At 34.0% G+C, this 20811-nt stretch overlaps 3 protein-coding genes and 1 long non-coding RNA gene across 7 annotated transcripts; 2 read left to right on the top strand and 2 right to left on the bottom strand.

The window, feature by feature from the left end:
• Positions 1–511: 511 nt before the first annotated feature.
• LOC106303215 lies at positions 512–2794 on the top strand. The gene is made up of 7 exons (XM_013739546.1): positions 512–637; positions 733–819; positions 1424–1708; positions 1798–1959; positions 2029–2082; positions 2177–2323; positions 2414–2794. The coding sequence occupies exons 1-7, from the start codon at positions 512–514 to the stop codon at positions 2792–2794; spliced, it is 1242 nt and encodes a 413-aa protein (XP_013595000.1).
• A 2701-nt stretch (positions 2795–5495) lies between these two features.
• LOC106306018 (receptor-like protein kinase HSL1) lies at positions 5496–6974 on the bottom strand. Its single transcript, XM_013742469.1, has 2 exons — positions 5753–6974; positions 5496–5708 (listed from the first exon to the last, which is right to left on the bottom strand). Exons 1-2 carry the CDS (start codon positions 6648–6650, stop codon positions 5668–5670), a joined length of 939 nt encoding a protein of 312 aa, XP_013597923.1. The 5' UTR covers positions 6651–6974; the 3' UTR covers positions 5496–5667.
• Positions 6975–9093: 2119 nt separating this feature from the next.
• On the bottom strand, positions 9094–15149 carry LOC106306016 (receptor-like protein kinase 5). Its single transcript, XM_013742468.1, has 3 exons — positions 14654–15149; positions 9714–11696; positions 9094–9643 (listed from the first exon to the last, which is right to left on the bottom strand). The coding sequence occupies exons 1-3, from the start codon at positions 15114–15116 to the stop codon at positions 9225–9227; spliced, it is 2865 nt and encodes a 954-aa protein (XP_013597922.1). The 5' UTR covers positions 15117–15149; the 3' UTR covers positions 9094–9224.
• LOC106306019 lies at positions 12850–14223 on the top strand. 4 transcript variants are annotated; one of them, XR_001263106.1, is made up of 6 exons: positions 12853–13038; positions 13127–13232; positions 13429–13500; positions 13581–13706; positions 13816–13847; positions 13936–14223. It is a non-coding gene; the product is annotated as an uncharacterized LOC106306019 (long non-coding RNA). The 4 variants fall into 4 exon arrangements; XR_001263104.1 differs by having other exon boundaries at positions 12859–13038; positions 13127–13216; XR_001263105.1 differs by having other exon boundaries at positions 12850–13038; positions 13429–13706.
• Positions 15150–20811: the final 5662 nt, after the last annotated feature.

Genomic DNA, 20811 nt, shown 5'->3' on the forward strand with positions numbered 1-20811 from the left:
CCAAACTCCTAAACCAAAGTATTTCATGATTCACTACTTCCACTCATCTATCTTCAAAACAAATCAATTTTATCATATCTTAATTTATATCACTTAAAACTGTTTATAATTACTTGATTTTTATTTTTCACGCATCAAAATATTTTTTTACAAGATTTATAAATTATTTTTAAAATAAACCGGTACCAGACGACTTCCAACATCTCAGACGACTCAGACGATTTACTAGGGCTATATTCGTAAAAATGACTTCTGTTTTTTTGTTTGGTCACAAGAGGCTGAGCTGTAATTTCACTAGGCTTTTAGGTTAGTTTTGCATTTGATTCAAGTTTGGGTATAAGTTTGGGGTTAAAATCAAGTTGTGGGTTAGTTTTGGCAAAAACCCCTTAAAACTTTTCACTAAAAAAATTAAACCCATTTGGTTTTATAAACTCGGTCATTAGTAAGAAGGTTCAAAGCTATACTATAAATCACTTCTTTCATCATAGGAAAAATAAGACACAAGGTCGCCATGGTCAGATTATTCTTAACCTTTGCGATTTTGTGTGGCCTTTACAATGAAGCCTACGGTAAAGCTTCTATAGATATAGATATGAAACTGAAGGCTCTTAATAAGCCAGCTTTGAAGACCATCAAGGTATGTATGGAATCTGAAGGCAAAAGATAACATTTCAGTATTCATAGTTTTTTGGTTTCTGAGTTCCTAAAGTCAACTGTCACACCTATTTGTAGAGTGAAGATGGGGACATTATAGATTGTGTAGATATCTACAAACAACATGCTTTTGATCATCCCGCCTTAAGAAACCACAAGATTCAGGTAAACAAATTCTAAACATGCATGTCATTTTGTAACATTTTCATGCTGAAATTATTTACGAATTACAAGTTATTTCTTTATCCAGAGGCACGTTTTTTTTTCTTGAACACCTTCCAGAGGCATGGTTAACACGCACAAAAAGAGAGATAAAGAGAGGAGATTTTGCATGTTCTCAAATCAAACAAAATTTTGACCGAAAAATTGTACAAATTATCATATACTATAGTGTAGTATTTTGCATGTTCTCTTTTTTATTCATGTTCATCTTTAAATCTAAAAAGATTGAGCACCATCATCGTAAGAAAACTCACATGAACTCTTAAAATTTTATTTTAATGCTTTAAAGTTGTTTGTTTCGAGAAAGAGATCGATCAATTACGATTCAGTTACAAAATGACAAATGTGTTAATTTATTTAACTATATTGGTGAGAGCTATTGATTATATGACAGTTATAACAACAGTTTCTTAAGAGTTTTTATTTTTGTACTGTTTTAAATTGTTAAGAATTTGTTTGAGAACTCAATGCTGATGGTTCAAACCCCCTGTGTCTATAGACTCTAGGCACTGCTTTGTCTTTACCCATTCTACATATATGCATGCAGATGAAACCAAGTGTGGTGTTTGGTACAACGAAGACCACTAGACCAAACAACGGTACTTCTAAACCAATCACTTCTCAGATTTGGTCCAAATCTGGAACTTGTCCCAAAGGGACAGTACCTGTTCGCAGAGTCAGTAGAGAAGACATAATGAGAGCCTCCTCACCGTCTCATTTTGGAAGAAAAACTCCTCGCAGATACGACTTTCTCGACGACGCACTTAAACACAAGGGTAAATTCAATATAACAGCTGAAAGATTACGCCAACCCCGCCCAAAGGACCGATCGGTACGTAAAGTCTAAGGTGTTGAATGAAGAAGTTATCCGTTTTATTATTTATTATTGTTAGAAACACTTCTTCTATGTTGATGATGCAGGAGGCGATCCTTATCGCTATAGGGTACAATTATCTTGGTGCTCAATCTGATATAAACGTCTGGAACCCTCCGGGAGTCCAGTTTAACGACTACAGTTCTTCTCAGATATGGCTGCTTGCTGGCCTCTCAGATAAATTTGAGACCATCGAAGCTGGTTGGGTGGTACGTTTTTTCTATCCCTTGAAAGCCTATAGCTTGCGTCAGAAGTAACCCCCATAAAACAATTTTCAGGTGAATCCACACGTTTTCGGAGACTCCCGCACACGCCTATTCACCTACTGGACTGTAAGTTACACCTCTACACGACTATATACGGACAATGGTACATCTCAAATCACAGTTTCATAAAGACTACTAATTAATCTATTTGGGGTGGCAGAAAGACTCATACGCTACAACAGGCTGCACCAACCTCTTGTGCTCCGGTTTTGTCCAAACAACAACTAGATTCGCCCTGGGTGCAGCTGTAGAACCCGTTTCAACTCCCTCGAGTGAACAATATCACATCACTGTTAGCATGTACCTGGTAAAATTTTCTATTTTACATATTGTGAGAAATATAAATCTTTTTTGCCTTCTTAGTATGTATTTTCATCATAACCGTACGTGTTTTCAGGATCCAAACACCCTAAACTGGTGGTTAACTTGCGGAGGCAACGTGATAGGGTACTGGCCGGGAAATCTCTTCACATACTTAAAACACAGCGCCACCGCAGTGCAGTGGGGTGGAGAAGTGTATAGCACTAACGTGAGGAAGAAGCCACACACAAAAACTACAATGGGAAGTGGAAGATGGCCATCTTACCTCTATGGCGAAGCTTGTTTCCATACCAACGTTAGGATCAAAGACTATTCCCTGCAGATCAAGTATCCCCCGTATCTATCCGAGTACTCTGATGAGTATGATTGTTATTCTACAAAGCTTAACCGGGAAACGTATAGGGCAGAGCCTGTTTTCTTCTTTGGAGGACCTGGTCAGAATCGTTTTTGTCCTTAACTTTAACCTTTGTAAGGATCAATATAAAGTGTGTTCAATATCTAGATGTAAAACTGAACTTATATGAACGTAATGAATAAAACATTTTTATGCATCAGTTTGTTAGATGTGCTATTTATTTAGTTAATCACTCAACACGTAAACTGGAGAAGATTATTAGCTATTTAAATGAATATTTGCAACTATTTAACTAAATCATTGCAAGTATTTAGTAAAACAGTTACAACTTCTTAAATAAAACATTGCAACAATTGTGGATGTAATTTATAGTGATGAAACATTGAAATTGTTGGTGATCCTTTTGGTGTTAACCAACCATTGCAACCCTTAATCATTTATATAAAGAGTTGTAGACGTTGATAAAATCACAACAATCACAAATAGTCTAGAAAAGGGAGAGATTCAGTATCAACAGATCAAAAAAAAAAATGATATGTTTAAATGTGTCTTTTCCATTTAAAATATTTTTCTTGATATATTTTTGGTTATTTTCTCACATTTACTTATATTATACATTTTTAAAATCTATGGAAAGCTTGTGGATGTGTTTTTTCTCTCCTGTCACACATTAACTTTGTTGAAAATAAAAGTAAAATTTTATTTAAAATATAAATTATACAAAGTGGAAAATATTTTTAAAATAAAATGAGTTCACGATAATAACTTAAAACATGCATAAAAATTCAATGTATGTGCCTTTACCAATTGGTTAAATTCTTTTAGTTGCAATGTATTTTTTAAAAACTCACAGTAAAAAATTAGTGCTTTAGAAAGCTACAGCAATGAAAGATACAACAAATAAATCTACAGATTAAATTCTACAGCAAAAATTATAAAGCTATAGCCCTTACTAATCATCCCCTATGAGTATTTGTTTTTGTAATTCTCAATTTTATCTCTGTTTAATCAAATTTTATTTTATTTTATTTTACATGCAAAATATGCATTTGTTTATTTAAGGATTTTTTTCTGTTGAACAGATGCTTCCTTTAAGAGTAACTAGACTTTGACCTGTGCGTCCGCACGGGTATTATTTTCGGTTTTAATAATTTCGTGTAATTGTTATGCAATAAAGTATTTCTATAACATTCCAAACCATAGTGCATGTATCTGTAACATTCGTTGTGCAATACAATTAGAATGCTTTAACGTGAAATTTTGCTTGATCTTTTTGTCTTGAGCCTGTTAAACTCACATAAGAATCAAAAAGAAAAATCACCTCTATATACTTATCTCAACAGGTTACTGATACAAAAAATGCAGAGAGAAACGTTTAAAAACATCAAGGATTTAGAACCATCTAGAAACATACAGTAAGCAATCCAACAAACAATGTCAATGCCCAGAAAGTTCATAATTCAACATTCTTAATACTAACAATTAAAGGATCAGCTTCATCGTTGTACATCCTTAACCAGAAAAAAAAAACATTAGAGACTAACAAATAAGTAAAAGTTGTTCTCACCTTTCAATACTTGATTGTTTTATGATTTGCCTATAGGTGAAAAAGAACACTGTTTACTATTTGACACCATCTGTTTTTGTTATTTTCTCCACTATCTCCAAACTCTTGAGATAATATCTAGAACTGGTAAACAAAATCAAACATGAATATAATTAGCTTTCCTTCAAAATGGGATCTATAAGACCACAAAGAAACAGAGCTTGGCAAAACAAATAATTTGAACTATAACGTTTTGGAATCAACAAAAGACAACATTTTGAAGTAAGAGTCATGGTCAGAGCCATTAAAGATAATATTTTTGAGTAAATGGTCATCATCATAGCAATCAAAATAACAGTTTGAAGTACGGGTCATCGTCAGAACAATCACATACAACATTTTGAAAAAAGGTCATTGTTGAAACTATCAAAATTTACATGTTGAAGAAACGCTGCAATGGTCATTTTCAGAATCATCAAATGCAACGTTTTTAACACTGGTTCAAAGTCATCAAATGCAACAATGTGGAGAGAAAAACCATCGTAGCTCCTAAAGGATTGCGTTTGATTATTATGTCAACTCAAAATTACAGAAGCAATCTATCTCATGATAAAAACAAAAGTATAAAACTGGGCATTAATCCCTTCAATACAAAACCATCAATTAGAAAACTACAATTGGATTCAGTAAAATCAAAATATCAAAAAAGAGGTGAACTCGAATTAACAAACCACCGCTAATTAGGTTATAACTAAGAGAAAGTTTCATCACTGTAGAGAGCGAAGAAGATTAAAGAATTAGCTTATTTTTTTGGCAACAAATTAAATTAAAGAATTAGTTAAAAGGTTAAATTACCGTGTTTTGATCAGTGGCATTATACAGTAATTATTTAGAAAAATTCAGTGTCATGTTTTAATTGTACTCTTGTTATAATAGATTAGATAAAGATGTTGTAAAAGTGTATCCTTTCAAAAATTTAATATTTTTAAGTTTAAATTATATTTCAGATAAAATTAATCTGTGTATATGGGTGTATCTTTGATTTTTGATCAAATAAATTGAAATATGCTTTAGAATCATTGATAAAGACATATTTAAATAATATAAATAGATTTTTATATATTGACATATTATAAAAAAAAATAAAAATTGAAAGATGATGGAATTTTGTTTGAACAACTATTTTGTTCACACCTTTTGGAAACGATACAAACGGAAATTAATATATATTAATTATGAATATATTTTTAGGACCAAATATAGGTTGAATATTTTTTTGACACATTTATAAAGTTTTCTATTGCAATATGTGAAAATTTATTTTTATAAAATAAATTTCCGTGTGACTATCGTACGGGTTTTTTATCTACCATTATATTTAATACAAATATTATACATAAATGATTTTAAACAATCTTTATTAAAAATATCAGCTCTGCTTGTTCTTGGTTTCCTTATGTAGTTCCAAACCACAACGAACGTGAGAACCAGAGTGACGGCGAGGATAAGAGCACCGATGACTACAATCACGACGAAGATTGTCCCAGGCAACCGTTTTGATCTCCGGAGCACTTTCCGACAATCCTGTAACTTAACAACGGGTTTGTCTGCGCAGAGATTGGTGTTGTTCAAGAAACTTGTCTCGTATGCAAGGTTATCCAGTTTGTCCGGTACTTCTCCGGTGAGCATGTTTGACGAAAAGTTAAGCGTTTTGAACTTCAGGTTCCCGATCTCCGGTGGGATTTCGCCTGAGAGTTTGTTCTCCGACAGATCAAGATCGACCAAGCGTGGCAACAGCCCTAGAGCTCTAGGAATCTTCCCGGAAAGTTTGTTTTTTGACAGACTCAACGTCACCAACGACTTCCATGAGATGATTTCCTCCGGCAACTCGCCGGAGAGATTGTTCGAATCGAGAAAGATTGATTTGAGTTTCGAAAGAGACGTGAACTCCGTCGGGATATCTCCGGAGAAGGCGTTAGCACCGAGGTGGAGAAGCTCGAGTTGTGGCGAGAGACGGTCGATGTCGGCGGGAAGTGAGCCGTTGAAGTAGTTCTGGGAGAGATCGAGATGGCGAAGCTTGGTGCAGTTGTAGAGAACGGTAGGAAAGTCTCCGGAGAATCGATTAGACGACAAGTCGAGAGTTTCCAGGTTTGGGAAATCGCATATATTGGTCGGAACCGTTGCGGTGATGATCTTGTTCTTGAGACTTATCCCGGTGACGTTTCCGGACACGCAGGTAATCTCCGACCAGTCGCAAGGGGTAGATGTGGTGTTCCATAGGCGGAGAGACGGTGGGTCTCCGAGACCGCGTTTCAGGGTGAGGAGTGTTGACCGTTCGTCGAGCTGCGAAATTACAGAAAAGGGCAGTGAAGTGAGAAAGAGAAAGAGGAAGGGTAAGGGTAAGAGGGTCATATTGTAATTGTGACTGATTGGGGTTTTGCCGGGAATTTCGGCAAAGAGAGAGTTTGACTTGGGAGATTCATACAAGTTTGAAGTTAGTTGCAATTTTCAACGATTTTTTATAGATAAGATAAGAGGTGAGTTTTTGTGCACAAAAAAAGAAGAGGTGACTGATTAGCTGAATAGTCAGAAATTGTGGGTTTGGCGATCAGATCGCATCACGACTTGTATTTTGACTGTCTGGCACACATGGACAACTAGTAGAAATCGCTTTCGTATTTTGTAAATCATTACACTTTTTTTATTTATAGAATAGCTCCTTATGTTATAAATTTGGGAAATTAGGAGGAAGGACCCCAAAAACAAACTGAGAGCATGTGCATAGCTGGAACCCCACTTGGGGTTTCAGATTTTTAATTTTTTTTATCTTTTTATATAAAAAAAAATCAATTGCGGACCGCCACGTATCAGTAGAGTCCGCAGAAATCACAAAAACCTCAAAAAAATCGATTTTTACGTTGTAGTTTTTTTTACCGGTTTTTCTCTTTTTTGCAGAATCCACGCCCGAAAATCCCTCTAAAGACCATGGTCTCAGACTCCCCTTACTCCAATGATTATGTTCATTGAGAACGACTATATATAGTTAAACCTAACATCCCCCTATAAATGGTCATATCTCACAATATTATACTTAAGGTTGACAATTTAAGAATTTATTTATTATCTTATAAGGATTAACTAAAATAGTATGTGATATGTAACAAGTTTTTTATTTATAAGACAACATAACATTAGTATAAAAGAATAAATAAATTAATCATATAACATTCAATTAACCAATTATATTAAAGCATAAAAATGAAAATACGATCAATCTATACTTCTAATCAATATGCGAAGGCATACCAATTCATTTTGATTATTTAACCGACGTACAAAATCTTATATATCTATTAGTATTTTAATATATATATAAATATTACCGATTTATAATATATAGCTTACAGTTAACCAAATTTATAATTACCAAAAAAAAACTATTTTATATCTTTAATTTTATCAGAATTTCAATAATAATAATTTGAAAATTATATTATACTAACCAAACATTTTCAAATAACACACTAACAAAATATATTTCCAAACATTCTAAAAGTAATAGGGTTCACTTTTTAATAGTTTTTTAATTTACAGTTTAGTTGAAAAACAAATAAATAACTAAAAATAAAATAGCTGTTAAAATAGAAAATTCCAAAATTAATTATAACTATAATTTTTGTGGGTTGTTTGTTCCACTAAAACTGACAAAATATGTTTGCCGTTAAGAGACATATTAAATTAATGAGATTGTCTACTTCATTTTCACAAATATGAAATTACATTTTATTTAAACTACAAAATATAAAATAAAATATTACAGTATATAAATATTGAAAATTATATAAATATAATTATCCTTATAAGCATAAATTTATAAAAATTATCAAAAATCATCTATACCAAAATAAAATTATAAATGTGAATTTTTTACTTTTGCATAGATATTTTCATAAAAAGTAAAATATAAAAGCAAAAAAAAAAAATTAAAAATATTGTTTACATTCAAAACTGGTTTCAATTAGTAAGTTATATAATATATATCTCAAAATTTGCATATATAAATATATTGTCTAAACTAAACAAAACTAAATGTTTATTAAAACTAATTTCGCATTTTACAAGCCTGAATCAAAATCTAGTTGACATAATTAAAAAGTAATATTTGTTTTGACTATACACTAATTTTTTTCCTTTTTGATCAAACTACACACTAAAATAGATAAGAAAAAGTTTTGGTTTCTTTTGATAACACAATTCTCCACTGGCCATTGTTTCCCTCTATATTGGTAACATCATATCTCGATACGCAACGTACGTGTGAGTCGTGACTGAAGTGAAAGTCCGTGATACATTAGCTATTTTAAAAATTATTTCCACATCATGTTTTATATAATGGTGGTTGACTTGCGGAGACGACGTGATAGGGTAGTGGGGTGGAGAAGTGTATAGCCCTATAACGACTAACGTGAGGAAGAAGCGACATACAAAAACTACAATGGGAAGTGGAAGATGGCCATCTTACCTCTTTGCCGAAGTTTCCACACCAACGTTAGGATCAAAGACTATTCCATGCAGGTCAAGTATCCCCCGTATTTATCCGAGTACTCTGATAAGTATGATTGTTATTCTACAAAGCTTAACCAGGAAACGTATATGTCAGAGCCTATTTTCTACTTTGGAAGACCTGGTCAGAATCGTTTTTGTCTTTAGTTTTTACCTTTGTAGGGTTCAATTAATCAATACGGTGTGTTCAATATCTAAATGCAAAACTGAACTTATATGGACGTAATGAATAAAACTATGCATCTTGCCTTGATTCAAAATAAGAGAAATAACAAGGAATACCAAATTTATAAAGACTACTTTCATTCATTTATTCTGAACATAAAAACTTATCTAGTTAATTAGCCTTAAACTTTGCTTTGTTTACACACAACACATGCGTTAAAAACCCTCAAAACAACCTCAAAATTTGATTATTTATTATTATACAAAACCTAAAGCTTCATCTTCTACCCTTTTACTTGTCCTCCGACCGGACAAACTAACCAGTAGAGGTGCCTCAGGTGCCTCTGCTGCAGTCTTTTGAGCCCCCCCAAGCCCTTGTTGGCGAAGAACATACAAGACCTCCTTCATGGAAGGTCTGTGACTAGGCAATGTGTTAGTACACATCAGACCTAGCTTGAACACAGTTGTCATCTCCTCCGTGTTAGAAGCATCTTTAATGTCCTCATCAAAAGCTTCTGAGATCGGTTTCTTAGATTGGTAATGCTTCCATGACCAATCTGCCAAGTTTGTATGTTCATCTCCGTTGTTACCTTCTTTTCCAGTTACCAGCTCTAACAAAACTACCCCGAAGCTATACACATCGATCTTTTCATTCACCTTTGAGGTATATGCATATTCTGCAACACTAAAGATGTTAGAGACCAAACATGACACCTGCATGAACTATTATAAGGGTGTTACTATTACCTGGAGCAATGTAACCGAAGGATCCAGCAACAGCTGACATAGTATGAGGTTGTTGGTTTTGCTTAACCAACAATTTAGCCAACCCGAAATCAGCAATCTTGGCGTTGAATTCATAATCAAGCAAGATGTTGCTTGACTTGACATCCCTATGTATGATCGCAGGAGTACAATCATGATGCATATAGCAAAGTCCTTGCGCTGCACCGACCGCAATATTCAACCTCTGTGCCCAATTCAAGCTATTAGCCTCTACATCACCTCCTTTCTTCTTACCATGTAGCCATTGATCCAAGCTGCGTTTCTCCAAGTACTCATACACCAGAAGCTTTGAATCCTCTCTGGAGAAACAACACAGTAGTTTCACTATATTCACGTGCCTGATCGTTCCAAGAATCTCAACTTCAGCGATGAACTCTTTCTCGAGGTTCTTGTCAAGCTTCTTGTTGTCCCATATCCTCTTCACCGCTACGTATTGACCCGAGGATCCGATGTGTATCTTGTAAACTTTGCCTGATCCTCCACTCCCTATCACGTTGTGTTCCATCAGATTCGAAACAATGTCGTGTTCCGCGAAGTCTACTCTGTGGAAAGAAGTTAGCTTCCACGTCTCTAAGCCTCTCTCTCTTCTTGGTTTCCTTGTGCAGTCCCGAACCACAAAGAACGTGACAATAAAAGTGAAGGCGAGGAGCAGAACAGCAATGACTATTGCAAGGAGTTTCCCAGGCAACTGTTTTGATCTCCGAAGCATTTTCTGACAATCCGGTAAGTTAACAACTGGCTTGTCTGCACAGAGATTGGTGTTGTTCCAGAAACTTGTCAAGTACTTAAGTTTATTAAGTTGGTCTGGTACTTCTCCGGTGAGCATGTTTGATGACAAATCAAGTGTTATGAACTTTCGATTCCCTATCTCCGGTGGGATTTTTCCGGAGAATTGATTCTCCGATAGATCAAGAACGGACAAGCCTGGCAACAACCCTAGAGCTCTAGGAATCTTCCCGGAAAGTTTGTTCTGTGATAGACTTAACGTTGACAACGACTTCCATGAGATGATTTCATCTGGTAACTCGCCGGAGAGATTATTCGAGTCGAGGAAGATTGATGACAGTCTTGACAGAGACGTTAACTCCGTCGGGATCTCACCGGAGAATCTATTGTTTCGAGCCTTGAACTCCTCAAGGGAAGACCAAGTATTAATTGTCCGAGGAATCTCACCGGAAAACTCATTGTTATCGATATCAATCCTTGAAAGCTTGCGAGCAAGTTTCTCCGGTAATTTCCCGGTGAAGAAGTTGTTACTCACTTGGAGACTATGCATCTCTTTAGCAGTCCATATCCCGGAAGGAAACTCACCGGAGAAGCCGTTGTTCTGTAGCTGAACCGAGCGGAGTGACCCACAGTTCCCGAGCGACTCTGGGATTTCGCCTGTGAGATTGTTCGAGAAGACAACCACGCCAAGAAGTTTCCCTCCCTTGCAGAGATTCTCCGGTAGATTCCCGGTTAACTGATTCTCCGACACTTCGAATCGCTCTAGATTTGAGTACAAACCGAAATCCGCCGGTATCTCACCGGTTAACTTATTGGTATAAAGTTTCAGCTCCTTCAGTCCCGGTAATCTTGCGATAGTCGCCGGTATTACGCCGGTTAGGTTATTTACGCAGAGATAGAGGATGGTTAGGTTCTTCAACCCGAATAAGACGTCTGGGATCCGACCCGATAAGTTGTTACCTGACAGGTCCACGTGTTTGAGATCCGTCATTTTCTCAAAAACAACGGCTGGGATTTCTCCGAACAAATTCATCTCCGAGAACCACAAGAACTTGAGTTTCGTCAACTTCCCAAACTCCGCCGGGATCTCCGCCGGCAAAAAATTATCGTTGTACTCCAAACGAAGCTCTCGGAGCTCCGATAAGTTTCCTATCTCCGACGGAAACGTACCGTTGTACTCGCTCATGTAGAGATTCAAAACCGTGAGCTTAGAAAACACACTACAAGAAAATCTGTATATAGCCACAAATTAGCTACAAAAAAATTGTGGCCGAAGATTTAAAGCTACAAATAGCCACAAAATAACAGCAAACCAAAATCAGTAGCTATTACGTAGATTTTTGTGGCTAAATAGCCACAAATTACACTTTGTAGCTAATTGAATTTAAAAAACCGTGATTAGCCACAATTTGTTTTGTAGAAATCGATATCTACTATTAGCTACGATAACAATTGTGGAAAATAAAAAGACACAACATGATTTGTGGCTATTGTAGAAAATTGAAACCCTAAACATACTTTAAACCCTAAAATTTTAATTTTTGGTGATAAATTAAAGATAAACAGCAAGTAATAAAGAAAAAAGAACTAAACATTAATAATAAATTTTACAAAATTTCAAATATAACTATTTTATATTCAAACTTTGAACCGTAAACTTAACTTATAAGTAATCTTTATCTATAATCCAATACTTCAAAATTCTTAAAAGGATATATAATAATTTTATATCATAAGTCTAGTTTTATAACTTAATATAAAATCATTTATGAGTACTTTTGACTCTTAATTAAATTTTACACATTAAAAATCGAATTACAAAAAAAATTAGAAAAATTGAATTAAAAACATAAAATGGCTTTACAAATAATACTTAAGATGTTTTACAATTAAAATAAAACTAAATACAATATCTATATAATCTTTTAAATGCATATAAAAGAAATTAGGAGCGTCAAAAAAGATAAAAGAATACTAGTTTCTATTGGTCACTCACCTGTATGACATGAGCAATGTATGTATTTAGAGTATATGTTTATTTGAGTACAACACTTATAATTTGTGTTTTCAGCAGAGATATCCCTCTTACTTATACTTCGATAAGTGTAGAATTACAATGACAGTATTATATCTTATTCACTTTTCATAGATTAATTTGTCGAGGTTTAGAGTAAGCAATGTTTAGCTAGAGTATTATATCTTAACCTTTATAGTAATAATTTAATTTAGTATTGATTAAAATGATAATATATCAAATTCAATATAGCTACAAATAACTGCATATTATGTTGTGGCTATATAATAATTCAGAAATTTAACACAAAAATTTCCATTCCCGCTTTGCCTTTTTCTCATTTTCCCGGCTAAAGCATTTCCGGGGCAAACAAATTATTTTCTGTTTGAAACGAAACCACAAAATTTATTTAAGTATAGAAATACAAAAAATCTTTTTTACTTATCTTCAATTCTCCCTTTGTTTCTTCAGCCTCCTCTGTATCTTTTCTCAATCTTCTCTCTTCAACCTTCTAATATAGCTGTTGCTTCCTAATTCGTGTTTAAGGTTAGCTGTCTCTCTCTTTCATTCACTCTTCTGAACTGATTCACCCTTTTGTTTCTTGCCTTCGACTCAAATTTGATTTGGATTGCAGATGAATCTCCTAGGCGTCAATCTTAAAATCGCTTCTTTCATGCCTCAGTTCCATAGCTCACGATCCGATTGTAATTTATGCGCTTCTTGGGTTAGGTTCTGTCTCTGTGAGTTTTGTTTCTATCTCACATTTAGATTAGTGAAATTGAGGTTTAAATGAAAATCTTGTTTGGTTCTTAGCGCAACAAGAGAACCTGAAACCCTTGCTTTTATTTCATTCTGAATGGTACTTGATTTGTGATTTGACGAGTGATTAGATAAAAAGATGAATCCTTTACTCACTTTGTGTTTCCATTGTCATAGGTTTCTGCAAACGACGAAGTTTTGTGTACTGCTTGATATCAAGGAGAAAACTTTGAAGAAGCTGTCTAAGCAGTATGTGTGTTCCAGACTGTCTTTGTTTTCTATTTGTTCTCACATACTTACCAAACTCTTTGTTTCTATCTTCGTGCAAGGACATGATATACGAATCCAAGTAGCAGGGGTCACTTGTACAGTTCTCTGGCTCTAAGGAAATTCAAATGATGCTGGAGATTGCGGTGGCATCCCTGTGTTTAATACTTATAATGTCACTGCATTTGGTAAGATCAAAAAATCAAAATATGCAATAACTAGTAACTGATTACTTGATTATCCCTTTTCTGCTTATTAACTCTAAAGCTTGGTACTTTGGCAATGATATGATGGTAGAGAAGATGGCCAAACACGAAGTAATGCTATAGGTAGGTATATTCTCCTAACTCATTCTGCACATAAGTACCTTTAGGCTACCGATTAGCTTGATTATTTTGATTTACAACACTAATATAGGGCGATCTTAGGAGGAGCCATACTTGTTCCTGAAGTCGCAATGCAAGTAGCAAAGAAGAGACATAATTGATTGATATCAGTGACGAGGAAGTAACAAGTCTCGAAGGAGATTTAAGTTTGGGTATAAGGATGAGTGGTACGTAGGCAAATCGAACCTCCGGTCAAGTTTGATATAGCCAAGAGACCAGGAGCAAAGAGATACCGTGCACCAGTTTAGATTTAGGTTTTTATTAGGTTTTCAAAACCAGTTTATTATTTATGAACCAGTTTTAATTTGTAAACCATATTGAAAATATTATTGGAAATAAAAGAAAATAAAATAATTGATTTGGTTTTAGTATTTATTGTAATTGTTATTAATTAATTAATTAATTTGATTATAGAAAAAATGCATTTTAATTAAATTTTATAATAATGGCAACAATTTAGTTTTGTGGCTGATTGTAGAAAATTTTCTACGGTTTAGAATATGGCTTTTTGTAGCGAAAAGAGCAACAAACTTGAGTTAGCGCTATTTGTAGCTAGTAGCTACAAAAATCGTTTGTGGCTAAGTCGTAGAAGTAGAGCAACAAATAGCAACACTTATTCGATTGCCACAAGCTCATAGTCAACGAATTTTTTCTGTGGCGATTTGTGGCTAAGTGTTAAATAGCCACGAAAATTAGTCGATAGCCACCATATTTTTCGTGGCTAAATACACAATTTCTTGTAGTGAACATACCTATCTTCTTCGGAATATCGCCGGAGAAGGCGTTGGCACCGAGGTCGAGAAACTCGAGTTCTGGTGAGAGACGGTTGATGTCGGCGGGAAGAGTGCCGTTGAAGTAGTTCTGGGAGAGATCGAGATGGCGAAGCTTGGTGCAGTTGTAGAGAACGGTCGGAAAGTCTCCGGAGAATCGATTAGACGACAAGTCGAGAGTTTTCAGGTTTGGGAAATCGCATATATTGGTCGGAACCGCGGTGGTGAACTGGTTCTTGATACTTATTCCGGTGACGTTTCCGGCGACGCAGGTAATCTCCGACCAGTCGCACGGGGAAGATGTGTCGTTCCATAGGCGGAGAGACGGTGGGTCTCCGAGACTGCGTTTCAGGTTAAGGAGTGTTGACCGTTCGTCCAGCTGCGAAATTACAGAAAAGGGTAGTGAGGTGAGTAAGAGAAATACGAAGGGTAAGAGGGTCATATTGTAATTGTGATTGATTGGGTTTTGCCGGGAAATTCGATTGATACAAGTTTGAAGTAAGGTGAAGTTTTTAACGATTTTTTATAGATAAGATAAGAGGTCAGTTTGATAAAAACAAATAAATAAAAATAAAATAAGAGGTGAATGATTAGCTGAATAGTCAGAAAAGTTATTTGAATTTTCGAATCTCTTTTTTTTTAAATCGTTATTTAGGCGACTTTTCTTTTCTTTTTGTTGTATTCTTTCTTTTTTCTAACTTATTTATATATTTATATTAAAACCAAGTGATTACATAGTTCTGTTTATTACATCTAGCTTTTTTTGCTAGTTCATCTACCAACATCACACTACTTCTAGGTACATAAGTAAAGGTAAATGCATTTGCTTTTGAAGCATCTACAATGTCCTGTATCATAGCATCTACAAGATTGTTTTAACGCGATCGTTTATGGTTTGCGCGTCGAGATCCCCAGGGGTTTGAGCCATGTCATCGTCGTTGACGTCTTGGTCTTCAGCGCGCGCCGGTACTGCGCCGTCGAGGCTTCCACGTTCGCAGCGAGAGGGGCTAAGATCTTTGCGAGCGCCGCGATTTGGTCGGTAGCTGCCTTCTGGGCTGCGTCTTGCTGTGCAAGGCGTGCCATGATAGCTTCTATGGAAGCGGGTGGTAGTGGCGTCGGAGTCACAGGAAAGGACGCCGGCGTCGCAACAGGGGCTTCACGCTCTTCTCCAGAAGAAGAGCCGTCGTTACTCGTCACCATCTTATCGACGTTGCTTTGCTAGAGGCCCCACGGTGGGCGCCAACTGTTCGAACGGAAAACGGTACTGAACGAGAGAACGTTCGGTTTTTAGATGTGGGTTAAGCAAAGACGTCTTATTGATGGTCGGAAAAGCGTTTCGTCGGTTTTATAAGGAAAGGGAATGCGTAAAAAGGAAAAGAACCGGACCTCAAAGAGCTTTACCGGAGAGATACAACAAAGCGAGATAACCAAGGTCAAAACCCTAATCTAGCCGCCAAGTATGTATGAGTGATTTCGGATCCTCCTTACGTTGCACCCTTTCTCTTCTTATATAGCTGACCTAATGCCCTCCCGTGACCTAACTCGCATCATCTTTGTGGACTTTTAATTCGTTGGGCCGAGGAGTCCATGCTCCTTCGAGAGGCTGTGAGATCGCTAAACCGCTCGCGTTTATTCGGCTTATGATCGACTAAAAGTACTCTTGTGTCGCGCCGAGGAGTCGGCGCTTCGAGCCGACGAGCCGAGCTATTGTTGTACCTTATACGGGCCGGGCCGTCTATTCTTCGGGCCTTGGGGGATGGTCGAATCCAGCCCCTACAGTACTGAGCCAACTCATCCATAAGTGATTTACAATCACTTCTAAACTGAACATTTGTGAAGGCAAGTGCTCGCATTTGTCGTACAGCCATGCGTAACGCCTCCGTTTCTGCTTCTCTCGGAGTATTTGTCGGGCTTATAGATGAGGAGCCTTTTAATAGTTGATTGCTTTGTATACTGTGTAAGGACCAACCAACTCCTGCAACCTCCTTATCATCCTTCCAACAGGCATCAACGTAACAAAAATATTGGGTACATGGTGGTACGGTTTCTTGATCTTGGGGAGTTTGTCCTTTTCTTCTCATCTTCTCAAATGAAAAAGAGACATGATACACAAACATTTCGATATTAACACACACAAAAATAAATCAAGATATTTTATAATCAAATATCGATTAACCACTTTTATGTGTGTTTAGTTTGATTATTATTGGATAGATATTCGATTTGGCTGATACCCTCAAAGCGTGTACGTTAAGTACAAAGTTAGTTTTACAAATGAGATTCGGTGCCATCTAGAACATCGGCCGAGAGTTAGGAAGGTGTAGTATTAATATGCTAATCTAGGAGGGGGTGTTCAGTTCAAATACACGAGCACTATTCACGAGTTAATAGAAAAACATTTAAAAATTATAACTCTAAGTTTCTATTAATTAAAAAAAAGTTTTAATTAGGTGTCAATTAATTATGATGTACATAATTTGGCTTATACGTGGCACATACGAATCAATTGAAAAATTAGTAAGTCCAAAATTTAATTGCTAGGAAAGCTTATATTAACTCAAACATAAATGCATATGATATGATAAATTCAATATTCAGCAATCTCATTTAATGAGACTTTCTTAAAATGCCTCAAGATTGATTTATATTATGATTTAACATAATATTTTTTTTTTAAAAGTGTAACATATACTCTTAGTCTGTATTACTTGGACAATAATTTAAATCAAAGTTTGCTATATATTATGGTCTAACTAATACATGTTTTTGCTATATATCAGAAAGTAATGAATTTTTTGGTTGATTTTTTTTATTAATAGCAAAGAGACATGTCTATTCAAAATTGGTTTGTTAATAAAAAAAGAATATTGCTCGGTTCTCAGGTCTTCCTCACCTACAAAAATATATATAAAGAGTAATATAGAAATTAAGTTGTTTTGTTATTACCAAACAAATTTATATAGAGAAATTGGTGTCGATACACCCAAAGACTCACATAACTTGCCATATACCCTTGTTTTTTAAAAAATTTTGTCATGACCATAATACCTTTGTGTCTCTAGATCTCTCTCTAGTCTCTTCTCTCTTCTGTATGTTCAAATCTCTTTATCTCTTGTATCTCTTCTTTATGCAAGTTTAAATTAAATCACAAATCTCTATTTTTTTACTCTGATTCCATTGACACTCATAATGCTAATCTTATAATCTCACCACCAATTCTACTGTTTCCAATTTCGAATTACAATCAACTTTTATAAGCTTTCAATCCCAATAATAATTCTGTGTCCTGGCATTTTCCTCGGGTAGTTGAGTGACTTGCTGACGTTGACGTGTTCGTCATCTCATCGAAGAATCTGTTATCTCTGTTGCGGATTCATGGAGAAAAGGAATCACAAGATCTCGGGAAGAAGAAAGCTTGAAATCTACATTCTTTTCTTTAGATAACATATACGTTAGTAGGTATTTCATTACTTACCTGCTCTAATTTATATTTTAATGGATTCTTAATCGATATATGGAGTGTTAGTTTTTTGGGGATATTTGATAGATAATTGATTAGCTGTTACTAGTTTCATTAACCGATATATGATTTGTTAGTCGATACAATTTGTTTGATACATAGATTGTTAGATGATACGAGAATTATTAGCTGATATGTTAGTTGGTATGTAGATTGTTACCTGATATGTAAATATTTAGCTGATACATTATTTGATGTCAAATAATAAATATTCATTATTAAGTAATTGATTCTTTTAATATTGATAAATATTTTCTTAGTGGTAACAGGTCGTCAAATTGTTATATATTTCTTAAAGAATCGATAATTTATCCAACTGATATGATCTTTAACAGATAACAATTAAGTAATTTATTTATTATATTAACAAACCGATAAATATGATAGTAAGAACTGAGAAGAGTTCGTCGGAGGATTAGATGAAAAAACAGAATTGGTAGTGATTGAGAAATTCAGAGATCGTGTGAAAAATTGATAAATATCTCTTAGTGTTCAGTTAACATAATGTGTACCCGCTAAATCTAGAGTTATATGTTTTTGATAAAGCAAGAGGGCATTTTCGTCTGCGCAGTGTCAAAAAGTTACTCTCTTTTGGGTTATCCATAGCTATGGGTATTTTGTCAATTTGGATCTTCGCTGGGTATATTATACCAATTGTCTCATTTATATATCTAATATTTTTTCTTGCAACATAATTTTTTAGAATTTAAATTATGAAACATTTATATTGAAGATTAAGAAAAAGTTGTGGCACTTGCCTAATTGTGTTTTGTATTCTAGAAAAACATTAATAATGACATTTCGTAGCAATTAATGATACTTATTCTTGGGTTCACCCCCTAGGGTGAACCTCTAAGTTCACCAACCAATAAGATCTTGTTATTTCATATTCGATATTTTTTAAGAAAGAAACAAAATATTGTCAAGGTATATTATGTTTTTAAAATAAAAACGTAAAAAAAAAATAAATAAAAATAGTAGTAGTTACAGAAAAAATACTTTTAAAAAAAAATATTTTTAAAGTCGTCGGAAAAACACCAAATCCTAAACCCTAAATTCTAAACCCTAAACCCTTGGGTAAACCTTAAACCTTTGGATAAATCCTAAACTCTAAATAAAAACATTAAACACTAAAACACTCACGGGTTTAGGGTTTATGATTTAGACTTTAGGGTTTATTGCTTTATTGTTTAGTGTTTTTTTATTTAGAATTTAGGATTTATCCATGGGTTTAGGGTTTACCCAAGGGTTTAGGGTTTAAGATTTAGGGTTTTGTGTTTTGCTCACGACGTTAAAGATATAAATTTTTTTAAAAAAAAAATTATGTAACTACTACTATTTTTATTTATTCATTTTTTACGTTTTTATTTAAAAAACATAATATAATTTGACATTATTTTGTTTCTTTTTTTAGAAAATATCGAATATGAAATAACAGAATCCTATTGGTTGGTGAACTTAGAGGTTCACCGAAGGGGGTGAACCCAAGAATAATTTTATATCATGTTAACTTAACTTTCATTCTATACAAAGTATTGATTATAAACAAATAATATCATCATCTTTCTATATTTGGGTCTTAAGTAAAATAAAAGTCGAGCTGTAAAATTTTATATTATCTTAATGTGACCATAATCAAATTATACTTCAAATTATAAGCTTAATCCAATTTTAATTGTTTTTTAATATTTTAATTTTTCATTTTATGTTGTAAAAAAAAGCAAAAATATGATATTTTGAAAATTAGTGTAACTTCAAAATCAAAAGTATATAAATTTTATTTACTGATAAGTTAGTAAAAGAAAATATCCAAATATATCAGTCCAACATATAAATGATTATATAAACAATTAAAAATATACACATAATAAAAACAATTCGATCATGTAAAAATCTTAAATTTGTCAATAATATTTTGTATAATATAACTCAATCCGATTGATTATAGCCCACCCATTTCTCTGACATCTATTGCAAACAAACTTATTCCATCGACTTGGTCATTACTTCAACTGGAAAGTATTATAGCCTTTTTGACAGAGCTTTCCAGTTTAATTAACTAAACAAAAACAAAACTAATATTCTCTCTATTTCAAAATATACGTAGTTTTAGTCGAAAATACTGTTACTAATATTAAAAAACTTGTTATTTTTGAAAAGGTAACATTGGATATATAACTTTAACCAATCATAAAACATGTATTATTTGATTGGTCACACAATATTCAATATATACAAAAATTGCATTAAATATGAAAATTACTTATATTTTGAAACAATTTTTTCTAAAATTACATACATTATGAAATGGAAGAAATATTACATGGTGTGATATCAAATTTGGAAGGGAATACAAATTTTAGTCTTGAACCTCCTAATATTAAATAAAAAGTCAGAAAATGAGGTCAAAGATGTATGATTTATATATGATTCGGTTCTACCTAATAAATAGATTATTGAGAAATACTTTAGGTTAACGACAAAAACTTTTATCACAAATATAGCATATAAAGATCAAAGTGATTCAAAAATATTTTATTAAATAGATAAAAGACACTTATATCTCTAAGATTAACTTATATATATTTAAAGTTTAGATTTGAAAAAATAAAATTGG

This window comes from Brassica oleracea, chromosome C7 (assembly GCF_000695525.1).
Source record: "Brassica oleracea var. oleracea cultivar TO1000 chromosome C7, BOL, whole genome shotgun sequence".
NCBI lineage: Eukaryota > Viridiplantae > Streptophyta > Magnoliopsida > Brassicales > Brassicaceae > Brassica > Brassica oleracea.